Genomic DNA, 18,929 nt, shown 5'->3' with positions numbered 1-18,929 from the left:
TCGACCGATTATTGCCTTCAATTGCTCCGCATCATGCGGGTGCCCAACGGCCCATCACGGCCGGGACTTCCTTCCGGTCGGGTTATAAACCAGGGCACGCTCATAGAAAGCGCTCTATTTCCACGATGTCGACATCATCACATGAGCTCTTGCAGATGGGAGGACAACAAGGCTGGGGGCGCTATGCTAAATCGCGAAATTTGGCCTTTGAGCCGCTACTCATACATGGAATAAGACTCATCGTAAGTTTGCTCCTACTCACCGAAGGCGCATCATGAAGGGACTCTGGCACCTCCCGACCCAGACTATAGATGTCGGAGGGACGGGTGTCGTCGCCTTTGATGCCCTCGGTGCAGGTCTCGTGACTATCATGACCTGCTTCACGATAGCTTTACGGCCCAAAGAATGGCCACAAGCCAAGATGATATACACGGGCATGATATTTCTCTGCATGTAAGTTAGGCTTACCTTTCCCCTTCGCGGTTCACACTCATGTCATCTGTCCGAAGATTCTTCATACTCAACTGGATCGACATCATGATCCGGCACTACCGAACACCCGTGACCTACGACTACCTCCTTTTCGCCTGTGTCAACCACATCTTCCGTGTATTCTCTGACATATTTGTTCTCTGGGGTGCCTGTAGACTTATGCGGCGATACCATACTCTACGCCGAGAGCCATACGGAATCTCAGCAGTGTTCGCCGTACTAATATTCATCGGAGCTTACCAAATCTGTCTACTCTTCTCATTGGCGTTCACATGGCTTGGCTTCGCGGATCTGCATGCAATCAACGACATCGCCAAAGCAAGAAGCGCTTTCGAAGTCACGTTCTCAACATTCATGTTCATTGGCACTCTCAGTATACTCGGAATCTGGGCCGGCTTCTACCAATGGACGGCGATCACCCCCTTCGACTACGAGGTCAACTCCCACTTCTTGCACCCCCTGACCTCAGAACCACCAACTAACCTACCACAGCAATGGCGAAAAGCCGCGCTCACCTGCACCCTCATCTTCCTCGCCCTCCGCTCCTTCACCGACCTCATCACCATCGGCCAGCAAAACCGCTCTCCCGCCCACCTCCCCACCATCCTCCGCGCTCGGGACGTCACCTACGGCCTCTTCAGCCTGCCCATGACCATCTGTATCCCCGTCGCAATCCCAGCAAATAAATCCGCCGACCCCCTAGTTGCCCGCAAGGACGAAGTCATGAGTGACCTCACTACGCGGATCATCCGGCGCCTGCGGGTGATAACGCAGAATTGCACGAAGACGGCGCCTGATATAGACGAGTTTTTGGAGGGGTTTGAGGATGGGAAGGCGGCGAGGAATTCGACTTTTGCGGCGTCGCTGGCGTGGGAGAGGGCGTATATGGTTAATGATGAGGTTGGGCGGCTGAGGAGCGTTTATAGGGGGTGGACGCCTATTCAGAAGTGGCGAGGGGCGGCTGTAGATACGGGGCCGGTGGAACCGCAGTGGTCTAGCGAGAGCGTGAGGCGAGGAGGATGAGGTCGTGATGGCGGTTGTGCAGATGTAGATGATACATGGAGAGAGAATATAGAGTTCACGTCTGATCATACTATTGGGATGTTGGTGAGAGAGTCGAAGGCAAATAGTACTTGCTTTCGTAAGGCATTGGAGCCACTTTTACTTTGATATTGTACACCCTAGGAAACATGCTGACCGTCAAGTAATTCGCAGGTCGGAGACTTTCTGACCCAGGCGCAGTTCATCTGCAGTACCAGTGACTTGCATTTTTGCAACGTACTCAAAGAACGCTGCATCATTCTGAATCCCCTACTTACCTACAGCGTCTCGCTCCGCCTTCAACTCCTGCCAAATGTCCGCCATATCCACCACAATGTGGGGGGCCATCAACCGACCTTCGTTGATACGGCCTGGCAGAATCTCGAAACCTGCCCATGTTGGGATGCCTAGATAGAAGCCCAGTTCTTCTTTCCAGTATTTGATGATCTCGTAGTGAATTGCGGCCTTCGTTTCGTCCTCAAGCTCTCTAGGTTCGTCGACGTGTCTGTCAAAATCGTCGTCTCCGTATAGGAAAGAAATCTCTGAGTCGTCCGAATCCGAGTTGTGGTCATCTTCCTCTGGCTCGAGACCGTTGAGGTTGAATCCGAGGGCATTCATGACTTGGTGATCGTGGGAGTGGGTTGAAGCTGGTTCCAAGTGTCTTGAATCTAGGTCTGAGCTAGAGCTCGAGCTCGAGTGATCCGATTCCCATTTACGCTTGCGTAAGGCGGACATCAAGTTCGCTCCTGGTTGTGAGTTTTCGCCTGCGTCTGAGCTCGGATCTGAGCCTGAGCTAGAACTTGAGCTAGAACTTGAGCTGGATCTTGAGCTAGAACTAGAGCTAGAATGTTCTGACTTCCATGCGTCCTCGCGCAAGCCCGACTTCGAGTTGTCCCAGTTTCCTGTCATCGTTGTCGCGTCGACCACGTTGCCTAGGCCAGGTTTTGGAACCTTTGAATCCATCCCTGAATCCTCCTCATCAGCCTCTGATTCCGAAAGGTCAGATGGCGCATCCGCATCACCGAACAGAGAGAGACCCATGCCCACCATGAAGTTGTTTAAGTCTTCTGTATCGTCCGAGCTGGAGCTTGCAGAGTCGCTATATTGGGGGCTAAACTTAGGCCAATGTGGGTCGCCATATAAGTCCTCGTTTGAGTTGTCAGAGTATTCGTCCGAAGATAGTTCGGCGTAGGGATCTCCACCGTTTTCTTTCGCGGCAAGAGCGTAGAACCAGCGTAGGCCAGGGTGGTTCACGACGAACATGACCTGTTTCATTGCTGGGAAGGTCTCTTGGATGAAATTGCCGAAATCTCCAATCCAGGGGCGAGCAAGCTTCGGCTGCAGGAATTTGAGAAGCCCCGAGGTACTCGCAGATGCGCAGGACATGGAAAGCTTCAGAATTGTGACAGTGTCCACCCAAGGCGCATGAACGGCTTTGACAACGCTCTCCATGTTTTGGAGAACGGCGACATCCAACCTATCCAGGGTGTACTCGGAGCCCTGGAGCACACGGCACGTAGTGAAAGTGTTCCGGGTGACAAACACCTTGCTGGCTTCAGCGCGCGTCTGACGGCATACCGCGAGGACGTTAAGGTTTGGTTTGTGTTCTAAGGGCGTTCCGTCCGTCAGCGGCCGAATTTCAGGAACCACGACGATCGCTTCGTAGATTTGCTCGCGAAGCTCGAGAGCCAGGTCGAGAAAGCTGATGCGGGACTCATCAACCCGGGAGGACTGCGACCACTTCGGGAGAGGCATGGTGATGCCGCGTGGAACGGGATGTTGGTGTTTGATGATGGCAAGGTGTTGATGTTGACGGAGGTCTTGCGGAGAGAAGTAGGGGAAACAACTACCGTGTACGCGCGACGTACGGGCATTTTAAGCGGGTCTAGTTCATGAGCTCAAAGAGCTACGTACTTTTAGTTGGATGAGCGAATTAGATACAGCCAATACAGGGCCACGGAAGTATTCACTATCCATGCTGCCGTCCGATAATCTCGCTTAGCAGATCAGGTAACGTCGAGATTTAGCGTGTTTCGCTTATTTCGTAACGTAATCATCCCATCCCATCGCTTCCATCCCAACTCTCCCATCCAACTTTTCGACCTCACAGAACTATCTTGACGCTACGGTGGTGCTAGTAGGATACTCAGATTCCACTGCATTACATGGCTTATCGGTTTCGTCAGCTTACTGGGGCACCCCAGGCAGTGGCAGAAGGGCGCGCAAGGGCTTTTGGCACCGCTCTCAATAATAGGTGGACAGTAAGTCCAGAGGCGTCTGAATCTGCATCGTCTCATGCCTTACCTCACTTGTAGAGCATTCAAAGCTCGTATGATGCTCCCGGCAGGACTAAAGAAGGGCGCACGAGCGTTTAGCAAGACCCTAGGAATCGGAAAGTGCACAGTATGGGCGAACGAAATGGTTTTGTATCATTTCGGATCCTGCGTACTTGACACCACTGACAAGAGTGACCCAGCTGCCAGTCCGCTGATCAACACAACGGTAGCTTAGTTTTCAAAACATCAATTTCACATCATGTCTAGATATTGGAGTCCTGGGTAACTTCGAGAATTGACAGAAGGTTGTGGACAATTCTTCGCAGGGCTGAGGTAAAGTGAATCTGCCGATCACGTGAGGTTTGTTGTGCCCCTTTTGGCGTTGATCTTGAAAGTCCGCCCGAGACAACACCTCTGCCACCGGATCACAATAGTCCACATTCACAACAAGGAGCTCAGCTTTCACTCCTTCGACCCAGCTTAAGCTGTACAAATGCGCTTCGCTTCCTCGACTACTTCCTCGTCATCGCGCTCCAAAACACTTTCACGCGACTCTCGGAAAAGCACAACACCACCGCCACAAAACACGCTCGCTGTTCTAGAATCCACTAGCATGAATCTGGACCTGGGTATGCAGCTCGATTTAGGAACCTCCAGCCTGTCGCCGACCGCCATGGAAGATGACTTGGATGCCTATTTTGCTAATAACATTGACAACTTTGTCAACTGGGGTGAAGTCGGCCCCGTTGAGCAAGCTGTAGCGGAAGATCGCGCCCCACAACTGCGACCTGAGGATATCATTCCAGAGTCCGAGATCATGGCCTGGAGTATCAATCCCCCATCTCCCGAAGCCAACGATGAATCCAAAGACCAAGAAGGCAGTCGGGGACAAGGCAGCTCTTTAGCCATCCCTATTCCGCTGCCTAGGAATCTGCCCACTACTCTCTTTGAGATGGCGATGAACGACTCGCAGCATCCAATTCCTACCAAGCCCTTCACACAGGCGGAGGCTAATAGAGTCTTCGAATTCTGGGCAAACAATGTTTGGAGTGACACCGACATAACTGGGGCGTTCAACTTCTACTGTGCAGGCACAAGGATCGGAATACACAACCCGCCCGACTTCATCTCGGAGGTGATCCCATTCCGCACTGAAGCAGACATCAGCTGGGCGCTTGATCAAGTCACTTGGCGAACCGATTTTGCCAAGGCATTCGCTGCTGCTGAGGCATTCAACGCTACCTCTCTAGAACACCCAGCCATAGAGTCCCCACAGCCCGCTACCCCCTGTCCGGCACGCCGAATCGCCGAATCCCCACAAACCTGCGCTAAAGGCAAGGCGCGCGGCAAAAAGAAGGACGAGACCGCAACCTCTGCTAAAGGCAAGAAGCGCAGCAAAAAGGAGGATGGAACGACACCAGCTGTCGCTTCGTCGCCCACTACTACCGTTCCCGCACACCCAACCACAGAACCTTCACAAACCTCTGCCAAAGACAAGAAGCACAACAAAAAGGAGAATGGAACCGCAATCACCGTCGCTTCGTCGCCCACGCCCAACAAACGCGCGGAAGCAACCCCACACAAGCGAGTCGCTCCGCGCAAGAGGAAGAGCACCAACAACACGGAAGATCCAGCGAGTACCACCATGCCTGCTCCCCGTAAGCAGTTCACGAGACTCTCCGCGGTACCATTTCCGACTCCCGCCCCCAGCCCGGCCGTGTCCTCGCCCGATGCAGACGTCAAGCCCGAAGGAACCCCCTCCAAGCGCGTCGACCGCTCCTGCATCAAGCCTCCCAACGAAAAGCGAGGCGGATACAGCGACGAAGAGCGTGCGTACCTCGGCCAGCTTGTTCTGGATGATCCGGGCGCTGCGCATAGTCTCCTTGCAGAGAGGTACAACGCTCACTTCCCTAATGCTCAGCGCACTGTCAAGAGTCTCACTGGCAGGGTGCATGATTGGAAGGAGTTGAAGCCGCTTCGACAGGCGCATTTGCAGAAGATGGTTGAGGAGAATAAGCTGAGTCAGGGGAGTAAGGAGGCGTTGAAGGAGACGTGAGTGGGATGATGAGGGGCAAATTGAGTGCATTAGCCTACGGAGGGGGTTTGAGTGTGAGATCACGGTTGGGAGGCACGGGGATTTGTGTGTAGTGTAAAGTAGTCATCGATGGACGAGATGAAAAAATGGGGTTGGGGGAAGGGGGATTATAAGATTAGTCCTGAATAGATTCTGCATACAGATTTCTGTTGTGCCGTGAGGCGCTTCGGTGTATTAATCAACAGCTAGAGCCTACTACGCGTCTATTGCGTGTACACCTATCTGACGTCGCTTGAGGTGGCCCTACGAGCATCATGCTTATCAGAAAGTTAGGCTCGTACCTCTCCTGAATCGCCGGGAGCGTCATGAAACCCCTCATGCGGCGTTAGAATGATGATAGCTGCACAGGATCTCATGTGGCGCAAGGCTTCGCACGAGCCTTTTGTTGCGATGCCCATTCTTGACTTTTCAAGTGATCCAGTGACAACAGCATTCCTTTCGCACGCCGTGATTGCCCACAATACTCATCCTCTACAGAAAGTCTGACCAAACAACTAGATGAAGTCCGCTAAGATGCCTTCAACGATAGACATCAACGATCACCAAGTGCGGGCGAAGATCTTGGAGCACGACTACGAAACCGTCCGAGCAGTTCGACACGCTCCCCGAGGCCGTGCGAGAGGCTTGGTATGCGACTTGAAAAGCCGCCAAAAAGCCTTTGCTTCTACAGTACGCCGTGTACAAGGCGATCAGTGACAGCGGAAAATCCTTAAATGGACATAGGAAGCATATGTGCGACGGCTTCGGCCTCGCGCGACGACACGGCCATGGCTGTCCTCTTCGGTTCCCCCGAAGATAAGCCTCCGCCCGGCGAGATTCACCCAATGGCGAAGATACCTGCAAGCGCGTGAACGAGAGGCATTTAGCTTACATAATCCCAGCTACAACAACAACACAAAGACCATCACGTTCTCCGAATCCGACCGCAATAAGTATGTCATGGGCAACAAGACCATCAGAGTCCCGGATCCCCCGAAGCCTAAATTGGATATCGACGCTCCCGAGACCGCCTACAAGCCCTTACCAGAGGGATGATTGGCTCGATGGCAAGAAGACCTTGGACCCTCGATTTGAGCTCATGTAATCGTCCCTTTACACTCACTAGGAGCACTTATGAGACTGGCTTAGCGGCTAGGTACTCCTAGGGTCTGTCAACATACTCTGACTTCCAAATTTCTTCTTGTATAGTCCCTGTACTACTGACTGTAAAGCCAGTAAAACTAATAAACCCGAAGCCATGAGCCGCAGCGAGATCCATCTGCTTCGACCCTCATCTCTCGTCCAGGATGTCTATGTCGAGCACCAAACTCAGATAATCACAGGCCTTTTTAACCCTCTTACCACTACCTGATGTAAATCCTTCAGCTTTCGATATGTTCAAAACAATGAACTTCACACTCGTTCAGATTCTTGACAATGGATCGAAGGCCTTTAGACGTTTGCGGACAAGTATGCGCGGATCAATCGTGACGAGGAGATTCGATCTCGAATGATTTTCTCGCTTGTTTTCCTCGGATACACCGTGTCAAAAGTGCCGAATTTTTGGTGAGGCCGCATTCGTCGCCCAGCTGGGATCTCTTTGTTCACTCCAGCCATCTCTTTCAATCCGAGTCTAGCCTGGCAGACTAGATACATTTCCCCACTCTAGGCGTCGAACCCCTCAATGGTGGCTTGTAGGTATGCCTCGATGCGCCTCGATGTAGCTTTTGAGATCCAAGCTTCTCTCATGGCGGCGGACGTGACGAGCTCCCACTGGTCCATCTTTTCTTGTCGATGAGAGCGTACTTCCTTGATCGATGTGCTCTCTTTGCCAAGAAAGCTGCTTCTCAACCTAAGGCCTGGACAGAAATCGGCATTCTCGGCATGCTACCAGCCATATACCCGTCGGACTCGGAGTCGCCGCTTTCTGTCACAAGTTAAGTTCGCCGCTGTCGTAGCTAGACGCTGGATTGTCATACTCGGCATTTCCCGTAGGCTGCGTGTCTGCCCTCACCCCGCCCTGCTGATGCGGCTTCTGGAGTTATCTCCTATTCCACTACTCGAGGACTACCCATAAGTATTCTCGTTGTCGTCGCTATTATCCTCGCCGTTGCATCTATGTTGCTAGGCCTGTTACCGGAAACATTCCGATAAACACGAAGCACCCCGCTAGCTATCCAGGTTCGATCCTGGTTGCCACATTAATAAAACAATGGCACTCGTGCCGTCTCCAAAAGTTATAGCCACATGTAGGTCAATTCCCACACTATAGAGAGACCAGGCTGACACTTTTCTGCAACAGGGCCGAAACCGTAAGAACCCGTTTTAAATCCAAGCCTCCACCATGAGCATACTACTCCTTCTCCCTCTTTCGCCACTGTATCTCGACATACTCTGCCAGTGAGAGATTGACATCTATCTACGGTAGGAATTACATTGATCCTCAAACCGAGGTCGTCATGCTACGAGCCATGGTGGGCGTCGGGGCGGGGATAATCACCTTTGGACTATTTGTCAGATATTTGGGAGGTCACTATATGAAGCGCAGCTTTGCGAAACATGACGCAATGATGATATTTGCTGCAGTATTGGAGCTTCCTTTCTGATCCTGATATGGACTGGGGCTGACTGGCTCGATAGATAACGAGTGTAGCGATGATGACAGTAATTGGGGTGGCTACCGCATATGGGCAAGGCTATCATACTTGGGACGCCCGACCGCAATGGCAAATCCGGGCTGGAAAGGCGAGTATCGAGGTGCCTCCGCCTGAAATCGAAATTTAACCCGTGGGATAGACCGCCTTCGCTACACAGGTTACCTGGCCAATCGCAGTCTCCACAACCAAAGTGAGTTACGCTCTACTCTCGACGCCTCGCAGAGACCCTAACGGTAATTTCAGATGTCGATGCTATTAGCATACAACCATCTCTTTTGGACTACAAGAATGAACACGTGCTTCTGCCGAGTTATATTAGTCACACTCTCTCTTTGGACAATTGCCGTAGTAGTATGCACCATCTTCCAATGCACGTAAGTTGGGTACCCGGTCACCACTGAAATATTCCACTAACAGTGCTACCAGCCCAATTAAAGCTTACTGGGATCTGAGCGTCCACGGAAATTGTATCAAAGCTCGGTCCCTGCTATTGCCTGCCGGCATCATCAACAGCATCACTGACGCTCTCGTCTTCTTATGGCCCGTTCCCCAAATCATGACGATTAATATACCCATTCAAAAGAGACTGGGCCTCATATCTACTTTCTTACTTGGGCTTCTGGTGGTCGCGTGCGGAGTGGCTAGGATTGTGATTCTGTATAACATAATCGGCTCCCGAGATCCTCTGTGTAGGTCCCCCTTTCCCCTCGTCCGTCGCACCCCCCTAGCTTTAGACTTGGAATCTAATGTTGCTTTTAGACGGCGCAAACCTTGTCGAGGTTATGTGCATTATCGAAGTCTCTGTTGGCGTCCTCTGTGGCTGTCTGCCGTTCTCCAAGCCAGTTTGGGTGCACTATGTTCCGAGTCTGCTCCGCAGGATCTGCAATTGTTTACCTCACAGCTGCTTTGGAAGATCAAGCCTTCCCCGTCCCGAGAGGCCTGATAGTTGGTCGAGTTACCTCATGCGCCCTGTGAACGAAACAGAGCAGCTGCCTGGAGTGCCTGCTGTAGCGGTGCTGCGTGGATATAGTGATGGTAGACTCAAGTATCCAGACGTGGAGGCACAGGTTTGTCGCTCAACAATAAGTAGTGTTGATCGGTAAAAAACGGGGTCACCTGTCTTGGACATGTCGATATTGCGATCCAGAGAAAAGTGGCCTGGACAGACATACGGGCATTGCACGAAGTCTTGCTTCCAAGATACTCTTTCAACATACCCAGTGGCATGGAGCATAATGTAGCAGGGTTCTGTCGTCTGTAACGATCATAGCATACGTGACCACTTGTACGGGTACAAAATCTACTAGTACAGCAATCTGATTCGAATTTTCAAACCCATACCAAAGAATACAAAGTTTGCTGAACTTGAGCTCATTGCTTCAGTTAGACTCGGGTTGCAGCACTACAACCTAGGGTCAGCAACTCATATGCAGTAACGTATCAGGATAGCATGCTGATACAGGAGGAAGTAACAGGTAGTGCAACAGCAGTGCTGCAGCACGGTATCAGTACTGTATCAGGAAACAGGATGAATCAAGTAACGCGTCAGGAAGAGATCCCACGTTATGCCCCCGGGGCTGGCCCCCCTCCTTCCCCTAGTATATAAACAACGAGCTAGACACCCATAGAAATCAGAGTTCACATCAATTTCAACCTGAGTGTTAGACCTATTGACGCGGTGCTTCCAGCAATCAACACGGAAATGTAAGAAGTTCTGTTCTGTCCATAACTGTCTATAAAATATATAGATGGGAACATTCGCGCTTTCAATTCGAAGGACTTCATGAAGCAGTTAAGATCAGTAATTGCATGAGACTCGCAGACTATTTCAGCATTCATCAGCGCGTGAACCAATTCGCACATCCAAGCCTACAAAACCTCCCCAGCTGCCTGCAACCTCCACCACCTCGCACGGCAACAACATCCAGGAGGACCTCAATCTTCTAGTCGTCATGCCTCCACCAGACAGGCTCTGCCACCTCTGCTCGGTAGAGCAGTACGCGACCGACAAGCAACGGGAGCAAATGCGTAAGTTCTGTCCACGCCTGCAGGCATGGCATAGAGGCAACGGATGCGGAAAGTAAATAGCCGGCTTCCAATTGGGATCCGGTGGCGTAACTGCATTGCAATCAGTTCACCTCTCATTGTTGCGAGCAGCGGTGTTTCAAGTGAAACTTGCCTTCGTCTTCGGGGAAACAGTGACTCTTCCCTTCTTGAAAGTCACACCGCAGGACTTCACCGTGCTCGGGTTGGTACGGGTCGGCTCGAAGATGCAAAGTTCGAGGTATTCCGGGGGAACCGTGTCTGTGACTGGGAGCAGGGCGCGGTTGGCGAGGCCCCGGATCTGGATGGCTCGAACTTGGGCCCTGGTGGCGGGATCCCTCAAGTTGAAAGAAGGATGGTTGGTGTCGCTGCCATCTTTGACCATGGCGAAAAATCCATCCAGCTCCCCCTGTGACATCTTGTACAAAGAGTCCTTGTTGCCGGTCAGGGTGAACGATTCCTCATCGTACTTGAGGGTTAGGGGCATGGTTGCTCGTTTGCTAGACACTTTCAGGTTCTGGTGTAGTGATGTGGTAGCTGGACACTTCCAAGTTCTGTTGTAGTGGTGTGATGGTAGGCTGAGAAGGAGGCAGCATGTTTGGAAAAGGCCTTTTTATGTCTAACGAACAAGTGCACGGGCCTGAATGTTTACTGGTGAATTATGAACATAGAACCTACCCGAAAAACCGTTATATGTAAACATGTGTTAGCTATTATATGCTCGAAGAACAGGTTCTAGGTGCTATTTACGTGGAGATCTTGCATGCTGTGCTGAGTCGTTCTGCAGCACATTCTTGCGAGACGTTTCAAAAAGGATTGCTTCTCGGTTTGCTACAAAATGGTCTGGTGTTGCCTTTCTCTGCTTCTATTAGGATTGAAAACATTGGTCAGCTTAATTTCAAAGGGCAACTTTGTCCTGCTATCGAAGAGTTGCTGAAGCGGCTGTGTTACAGGAGAATGTTACAATCCTAGTAATCTAGCATCTAAAAGACCAATTATGAATCTCGATAGTTGTGGTGACTTTGCTAATGTTTGTATATCACCTCGCTGCCTCAAGCGCCGGTATCCTGGATGGCCTCCTACGCCGACTGCTCATCCTTATTGCCCTCCGCCTGCATCTCCTGCTTCGACGTAGAGACGGCACGGCAGGTTTTCTTGTGGCGTCCCCAGTGCTCCTTCTGACAAGCCGTTGAGCAATACTTGACGCACGAGCAGCCGCTGCACAAGCGCAAAGGTTCCAGCTTCGAGCAGACGCGGCAGGCTGGTCGAGGTTCGGGGTAGTAGACGGCCGGGCGCCAGTTCGGATCTTTTGCGTCAACTTTATCGATACGAGTCAGCATCTCCAATCTTCCTCATTTGTCTGTGAACCTGCGGTCTCTACTTGCTAGGCTTGCTTGGGGCGACTCTAAACCCGCCTGGGGGGAACTTCACAGAGCAAGATCGATCCAAGCCCTCCTCGTTCTGTTCTAAAACCCATAGCTCGAGATGCTCGGGAGGAACTGCATCGGTGACGACCCATTCCGTGAGGTTGGCGAATGTTTGCATTTTTTGGGCTCGGAATTGGGCGATGGGGATGTTCCCTCTGGACTTCCAAGAGGGGTGAGCTGGGGTGGCAGCGTCATCGATGAGTGCGTGCAAGGCTTCAAAAACTTCTTTGGGGGCGAGATCGGCTATCACTGCAGCAAATGCGGCTGGATCGTCTTTGCCTTCGGCTTTGAGCTTGTCGCCCGGCTGGTACGTAACGTAGGTATTGGAGCCGGTCTCCGGGTGGGGGATGTTCCATGTTGAAGAGGCCATGACGGCAAGGCCGATCCTGCGAGTTGTGTGAGTGTGGTTGTGGTGTTGAAGGGCTGCGGGTGTAGCTGGAGATAGCGTAGAGTTCATAGCAACACTGGGAGGTGACTTTTCTTTCGCTTAGTAACATGTTCATGGCTGCAGAATGGTGAATTCGTTTCGATTCGTCACTTCACCCCCAACAGAATCTGCTGGAACATTGCCGAAGGGGAGTGTCCGCAACATTATAACTTGTACTTCCTGGCATATGATTCTGACTACGTTTGATGGAGAATTCTATGCTGATACCATGTCAGGGAGTAGCAGTGAGCGCTACGGCAAGCACGTGTCATCTCTTGTATCGTGTCACCTCTTGTATATAGCCTCACCTTCCTCCAGACCTCTCTCTCCTACATCATCGTCATCATCCGATACATTACGTACACGGCATACAGCTCCTTGTTCCGTGACATACCACCTTAATTTTGCAGCTTTTGAAAACCTGAGAGGTTTTCGTTGATCAACTAGAGAAGTTTTGAAGACGTCCTTAAGCTACAATGCCCAGATCCCAGCATTTCCCAGTCCATGGTCGACGTCGCAATGCCGCTGCATCAGGGTTTGGAATCACTCGCAACCCCCTCGCTGTTCTCCAACACCCTCCAGACACCCTCAAAAATTATCTCGTCGCCCACAAAAACTCCCTCGTGGCCTTCTGAAGCCGGGTTCGCTGTCTCGATCTCCTTTGCAACATAACCCTTGTCCTTCAGTCCTGTGATGTGTCGACATACGTCCCTGTGATCTTTCCAATGCACCCTCTGGCATTCCCTCGAGCAGTATGAAACACATGAGCAACCGGTACACAAGCGCAGGCCCAGCGGTGATTTGCAGATAGGACAGAACGGCTCCGGCTCGGGATAGTAGATAGCAGGCTTCCAATTGTGGCCTTGTGGAGCAACTACAGCATCATCAGCTCCATCCTCCAGCGTTTCTATAAGTGCTCTAAGCCGCCACATCTACCTACCAAGGTTCTTCGCCGTAACAAGAATATCCAAATTATCAATGTCCACAGAGAATCGGCCCCCGATTTGTTCAGGGGGAATCGTGTCAATGATAGTCACTGAACGTGTTGCGATAGACTGTAGTTTCTCGGCTCGGAGCTGCTGGTCTGTTTTGTCCCTTTTCAGCGCTCGGCATGGGTACTTTGGGTTGACAACATCTGCGAAGAGACCCAGGAAAGCTTGGGTAGTGGCCTCGTTGTTTTTCCTTGAAGAGTTCCTGATACTCCGTTGCTCCATTTGCGTTGTACCCGACCACAACCTCGGAGCCGGTCTCGGGGTGGTGGAAGAGCCGTGTTGGGTTATTTGGAGGAGGCGTGGTGGCACCTTAACCAGAATTGCTTGCGGATGTGGTCGTGATGAAGATTTGAGAGCTTTTGTAGTGGTGGATTGCAAAAGGAGCTAATTGCGACGGCGCTAAAAGCTCCATGCTAAGTGGATGATTAGCTGAGCACGTGATTGGTGCCAGAGCGGGTTCACAGGAAGTAAGTGGCTACATATTCAATGCTATGAGGCGGTTCTGCGAGTGGTAGTCAACACCAAAAGATCAAAATACGGACGTATTACAAATGTGCGTGTTTAGTTTCGGTGTTACAATACAGTTCCGGTATTCAATGCCAAGTTTCTGCGAACAGAGTGGCTTCGTTTATTGTTCTAGCAACTCTGGAAACGAGTGACCATGCACGATATATGCGTATGCAACCGAGAGTTCCCCAGAGGTTAAGGCGCCGTGTGCCAGAAATCGGTCAGGTTGTCATAGCCTCATAGAGCCCAAGACCCCGTTCCCTACCATGTTCGAAGTATCCTGAGTCCCAGGACTTTGAGATTCGTTCGCAGCCTTCAAGTTTCTTGAGCCTGGACAGCTTACTGGCAATCCCCGGAAGCTTCCGTACTTCTCTCCCTATGCGGCGGCGTTCGCTTCCCTCCTAAAGTCGGCGATATGGCGGCAATTGTGCTTGTGACCACGCTTCCAGTGCTCTTTCTGGCACTTCGTGGAACAGAATCGGACAGAAGAACAGCCTGTGCACAACTTGGGGACCTCTACAGAGTAGCAGACGATGCAATAGGGCCGAGGTTCAGGGAGGTAGGTAGTCGGCTGCCAATTCGGGTCTTGGGAAGGAACTACAGCTAGATTAGTCTCACGCTCTGTCACGCGGGAAATCGAGAAAATTCGCGTTGGGACTCACCATCTGGCTTCGGCTTAATAATGATGGGTACTCTTCCAATCCCCACATCGCAATTCTTTCCGATATACTCTGGCGGTAAGCTATCGATGATAGGCGTCTCCGTCAGTGTTGCGACCTCCTGAATCTTCTCGGCGCGGAATTGCTCTATAGTTCGATTGCCTCTCAGGCGCCAGGAGGGATGTCCCTGGTTATGGGTCTCCTCGATCATCGCCATGAAGGTGCGGAGAGCAGGCCCATGACCCTTCATGAGGTCCTCATATTTCTTCGTGCCCCTCTCATCGTCACCCCAAGTGATCTTGGTATGAGTACCGCTCTCTGGATGGTGGATGCTCCAGGTTGGAGGCGGCATCGTGGCTGTGGTAGAGAGAATTGCTGTGAGAATGTGGTCGAAGTACCAGCGGACTGTGCTTCTGTAAGGCGTTCACGGACTGCCTGACGGTGAAAGAATGCTGATATCAAATCAAGAATCAACACTTTGACGGAGTAACGAGTTTTATGCTGTGTACGTGATTAATGGATTGGATGTTGATGATGATACAGAAGAGAGAGAGGTCTAGGGGAAGGCGAGACTATATACAAGAGGTGACGTGCGCCTGCCGTGGCCGTCACTGCTACTTCCCGACAAACATCAATTGGCAAGGCATTGACAAAGCCGATATGTGCAAAAAAGAGTTGATTTTGTATCCTAATGTTCAGGTAGAGTAATCAGCTATAGCGCAAGCTATGCAGATACAAAACCGAACCATCAACCCCTCGCACTACCGTTGCTATCCCGTGAAGGCAAGGAACCCTTTTCGAAGCGGAGACTGATGCCTGCCCATCATTCAACCCTCAAGCTTCCCCATCGTCTTCGGTCGCCTTGCCATCCTTAGGAGCTGCATCGCCATTCTCAGAAGCCAATTTACTCTCCTCCGAAGCCACCTTCCCCTTTCCATAACCCTCACCGACCACCTCCGCCTTCGCGTTCATACGTTTGATCATGCGACAAAAGTTCTTGTGAACCTTCTAATGCACCTTCTAGCACTCAGTCGAGCAGTACTGAAAGAGAGAGCAACCCGTGCACAAGCGCAAACCCTGTGTAGTCTTACAAGTACGACAGACCATCTTAAGCTCAGGGAGATAGACCTTCGGAGGATCAGGGGAGCAACTACCTCAACATCAGCGTACCGTGAACTGCTGACCAGCTAAACATCACTCACCTCCGTTTTTAGGCTTAATGATGGCTCCTCCATCACAAAGCGTGACAACGCACCTGTGGTTGTCCCTTCGACCGCTGGAGGTTGTAGAGGTGGAAAGCATCCCCGAGGCCGTCGTTTATGATCTCCTTGTATGCGTCCGGCGGGCCGGTGAGCGTGGTGCCAGAAGGCAAACTGGAAAGATCACAAGATTGGATGTAATATCATCAGAGACTTTAGAGAGGAGACAAAACCCATTGCTCCGGAGGGCAATAACGCTGGGGAGAAGGAACCAGGGGACTCTGCGGCTTGAGATGGCGAGTTCTATGGGAAATGGCGGATTGGCCGCGAAATGGGACTCTGGATCTTGATCATGGTGAATTAGGTAGCGTGTGGGAGCTCAAGCCGATTCTGGGAGCTTCTGAACTCTACGTGTTGATTCTCAATGAGCAGCAAACGGCAAGATTATGGTAGTCTATCTCACGAGTGTTCTCCAACGGGCGAAGTCTGTATTACTGGAGTCTATCATCCGATGGCGTAGACATGACTAGTATGCTCGGCCTTGCTATCCCAGCGGCCATAGGCAGCCAAAACTCCCCACTAGTTCTGTGTTTTACGGTTTAAGACGAAATGGGAATCTATTGCCCTGTACCGTTCTCTGTTTAAGATAGATCTCGGATGGCAGGATTACAGCCTGGGGCACGACGTAATGACGTTTTCAAGGTAGTACAGACAGTGGAGTTGGACTACGTGAATAGTCTTCGGCCCCGAAGGAATGTTTAGAGCGGCAGCGTTTTAGTTCATCGTATGTTAGTTGGACTTAATTGGGTTGATTATTAACTGCTAAGTAAAGTCAGCGATGGAAGAGTTTGCTAAAATTATATGGCATTTTATATTCAGGTACATGAGTGAGCTTAGATACGTGATAAATAGGAGAGTACGTGACTCGAAGAGTGTATCCGAATGGCGGTTGATACCGCAGTTAAGGGAGGTTGAGGTCACAGGTATGAGGTCCTACTTATGGAGCACATAGATCTACGCTTACTGAGTGATCTACAAGCCCACGCTTGAGGCCTAAACCATGCCATCATTTCGAAGTCTTTACTTTGACGTCAGAAATTCGCTGGCTACCTCATGAATCAGTCGTACCATGTCTACCTGAACCTTGCACCCTATAAACGCCGCAAACCAGCAGCCATGCCTTCCAACCTCGACAGTCCCAATCCCCTTATGGAGTGGGAAGCCAAAGGAGGACCAGAACATGTGGAGAGCTTCATATCCGGTTGGCCACAAAACGAGATAGACAGCTTCTACGACATGGTCAACGAAGGCGTCAACCCTAACTGTCCCTTCTGGAACTTGAAGGGCCCCACAGCTATGAGACAAGTTCGAGCCGAGCAGCTTCAGGCGCTAGCCAACCAAGCAGCCTCCCTAATTACCTACGCTGTACCCCCAGAATATCTCGAGCTATGTGTCATGAAGGGGGGACAAACGGATCCGAACACCTTGGGGGTTCTCGGGCTTTTGGGGGTGGACAGCTTAGGGTAGTCCCAAAGGAAAATGGCGAGTACCTTCTACGCGACTGTTGAAAAAAAAAGTTCATGAAATTATATTAATTAGGAACTTAGTCATCCCTCGAGACTTGAACTGGAAGCCTGACGTCTACTTCCCACACTCTGTACCTTTCTGCCGTAACCGCAAGGCTTCAAACGACCTCAGCGTGTGCTCCCGATGCTTGTCCGTTCAGTATTGCTCTGAGAAATGCCAGAAGGCGGAGTGGTCGGTTCACAAGAAGTGTTGCGATGCCACCCAAAACTTGAAAGATTAGGAAAAAGGCATTTCGGAGGACAACAAGGTCGAGGGAGCAGTCACAGAGACTTCTAAGACTTGAGATAGTAGGGTGATCGGCAAACAAATATTTTGGTTTGGGCTTTGGTTTGGGTTTTACATATGGTTTGTGAGCATCTGGACTGAACTAGTGCCGGCTAGTCACTCCTGAACTCCATACAAGAATTCATATGACCTCCAGAAGGCTAAGATGTTGATTTGTGATAAGGCTGTGACGGGGCTTTGTGATCATTACCAGTTTGCTACTATCTTCGATAGGCAATAAGTACGAAGCGGACGAACAACGATTCCCTGGAAATACTTGAAGTACTTGTACCATGTCTCTGTGCTCTTCTTCATCGCCGTCCGAATCTGGAAGCATCGGGCTAGGCAGTATCTAGCAACCATGTCTCTTCCACAGCCTGCAGAATTGAGCCCAAAGTTTCTCGTCAAGGCTACGCACACAGGCGTTGATACTGATAGAGAATATGTGAGGCATCATCTGGCTCAGATGCAAGATCCTAAGTTCCAAAACTTCATTCAAAAATACATTGATACCGCTCATCCTTCTTATGGAAACGATCTCTCAAAAATATTTCGATCGCGAAGGATGCAAGCCTTGGCAACAGACACAGGAACATCGTTCACCGACGCTGTGTGCCCCGAGTATCTCGTCGACTGCACGCGGAGAAAGTCTCCGGAGAAACTGATGATAACTATTACCAAAGACGAGAAAACAGTTGAGCCGGCGAGGCATTGTGAGTGAATGCGCAGGCGGTGGCGTCTTCGAATGCTAAGATTGCTTCAATATATACGTTCCGCGAGATTCTAGTTGGCGTCCAACTATTTACTATCCAAAGCCTTCCCCAATCTGTTCGTTCTCACCCTGCAAAAACGAGGGGAGCCCGGCCCACCAGTGCACTGCTTGCGCCTCTGTGAACTACTGCTCGGATGAATGTCGGTGGCGGAGTTGGGATGATGGCGAGTCGAAGTTTGGTCACAAACATGAATGCCGCCGTATTGTAACCTTGAGATATCGGGAGACACTGGAGTCATTACAGAGGTGCTGAAGGCATCACAAGCGCCGTGAGGTGAACATGTAGCTGAGACAGCGAATATATTATACTTCGTATCGTTGAGAGGAAGATGAATAGAATCATGTAGAGTACTAAAATAATGGCATTGCAGAGTGTTTGACATGAGACGAATGAAATTGCACGAAAGTTCATCTCGCGACCGTACAGTGCAGGGTGGCCCAGCAAGGTGTCCGCAGTTTTGAAGATGTGGTTTGCTCGCAATTCACGTGCTATCAAGGCACTACAGATAGTG

General features: G+C 51.0%; 8 protein-coding genes across 8 annotated transcripts; 3 read left to right on the top strand and 5 right to left on the bottom strand.

Annotated features, from left to right (window-relative positions):
• Nucleotides 1-274: 274 nt before the first annotated feature.
• On the top strand, nucleotides 275-1,515 carry BDZ99DRAFT_517848 (uncharacterized protein; the record flags this gene model as incomplete). Its single annotated transcript, XM_033725228.1, has 2 exons — nucleotides 275-453; nucleotides 510-1,515. 2 exons carry the CDS (start codon nucleotides 275-277, stop codon nucleotides 1,513-1,515), a joined length of 1,185 nt encoding a protein of 394 aa, XP_033580563.1.
• A 177-nt stretch (nucleotides 1,516-1,692) lies between these two features.
• On the bottom strand, nucleotides 1,693-3,288 carry BDZ99DRAFT_474231 (uncharacterized protein; the record flags this gene model as incomplete). The annotated part of the gene is made up of 2 exons (XM_033721882.1): nucleotides 1,693-1,739; nucleotides 1,812-3,288. The coding sequence occupies 2 exons, from the start codon at nucleotides 3,286-3,288 to the stop codon at nucleotides 1,693-1,695; spliced, it is 1,524 nt and encodes a 507-aa protein (XP_033580562.1).
• A 1,014-nt stretch (nucleotides 3,289-4,302) lies between these two features.
• BDZ99DRAFT_517846 (uncharacterized protein) lies at nucleotides 4,303-5,865 on the top strand (the record flags this gene model as incomplete). The annotated part of the gene is made up of 1 exon (XM_033725227.1): nucleotides 4,303-5,865. The coding sequence occupies one exon, from the start codon at nucleotides 4,303-4,305 to the stop codon at nucleotides 5,863-5,865; it is 1,563 nt and encodes a 520-aa protein (XP_033580561.1).
• Nucleotides 5,866-10,704: 4,839 nt separating this feature from the next.
• BDZ99DRAFT_474228 (uncharacterized protein) lies at nucleotides 10,705-11,070 on the bottom strand (the record flags this gene model as incomplete). Its single annotated transcript, XM_033721881.1, has 1 exon — nucleotides 10,705-11,070. One exon carries the CDS (start codon nucleotides 11,068-11,070, stop codon nucleotides 10,705-10,707), a length of 366 nt encoding a protein of 121 aa, XP_033580560.1.
• Nucleotides 11,071-11,681: 611 nt separating this feature from the next.
• On the bottom strand, nucleotides 11,682-12,380 carry BDZ99DRAFT_517843 (uncharacterized protein; the record flags this gene model as incomplete). Its single annotated transcript, XM_033725226.1, has 2 exons — nucleotides 11,682-11,889; nucleotides 11,965-12,380. The coding sequence occupies 2 exons, from the start codon at nucleotides 12,378-12,380 to the stop codon at nucleotides 11,682-11,684; spliced, it is 624 nt and encodes a 207-aa protein (XP_033580559.1).
• A 587-nt stretch (nucleotides 12,381-12,967) lies between these two features.
• BDZ99DRAFT_517842 (uncharacterized protein) lies at nucleotides 12,968-13,651 on the bottom strand (the record flags this gene model as incomplete). The annotated part of the gene is made up of 2 exons (XM_033725225.1): nucleotides 12,968-13,311; nucleotides 13,378-13,651. The coding sequence occupies 2 exons, from the start codon at nucleotides 13,649-13,651 to the stop codon at nucleotides 12,968-12,970; spliced, it is 618 nt and encodes a 205-aa protein (XP_033580558.1).
• A 661-nt stretch (nucleotides 13,652-14,312) lies between these two features.
• Nucleotides 14,313-14,947, bottom strand: BDZ99DRAFT_474225 (uncharacterized protein; the record flags this gene model as incomplete). The annotated part of the gene is made up of 2 exons (XM_033721880.1): nucleotides 14,313-14,533; nucleotides 14,599-14,947. 2 exons carry the CDS (start codon nucleotides 14,945-14,947, stop codon nucleotides 14,313-14,315), a joined length of 570 nt encoding a protein of 189 aa, XP_033580557.1.
• A 1,960-nt stretch (nucleotides 14,948-16,907) lies between these two features.
• Nucleotides 16,908-17,321, top strand: BDZ99DRAFT_474224 (uncharacterized protein; the record flags this gene model as incomplete). Its single annotated transcript, XM_033721879.1, has 1 exon — nucleotides 16,908-17,321. One exon carries the CDS (start codon nucleotides 16,908-16,910, stop codon nucleotides 17,319-17,321), a length of 414 nt encoding a protein of 137 aa, XP_033580556.1.
• Nucleotides 17,322-18,929: the final 1,608 nt, after the last annotated feature.

Source organism: Mytilinidion resinicola (assembly GCF_010093595.1).
Source record: "Mytilinidion resinicola strain CBS 304.34 unplaced genomic scaffold BDZ99scaffold_5, whole genome shotgun sequence".
Taxonomy (NCBI): Eukaryota; Fungi; Ascomycota; class Dothideomycetes; order Mytilinidiales; family Mytilinidiaceae; genus Mytilinidion; species Mytilinidion resinicola.
Note: the sequence above shows the minus strand (reverse complement) of the source record. Positions and strands in the feature narration are given on the sequence as shown.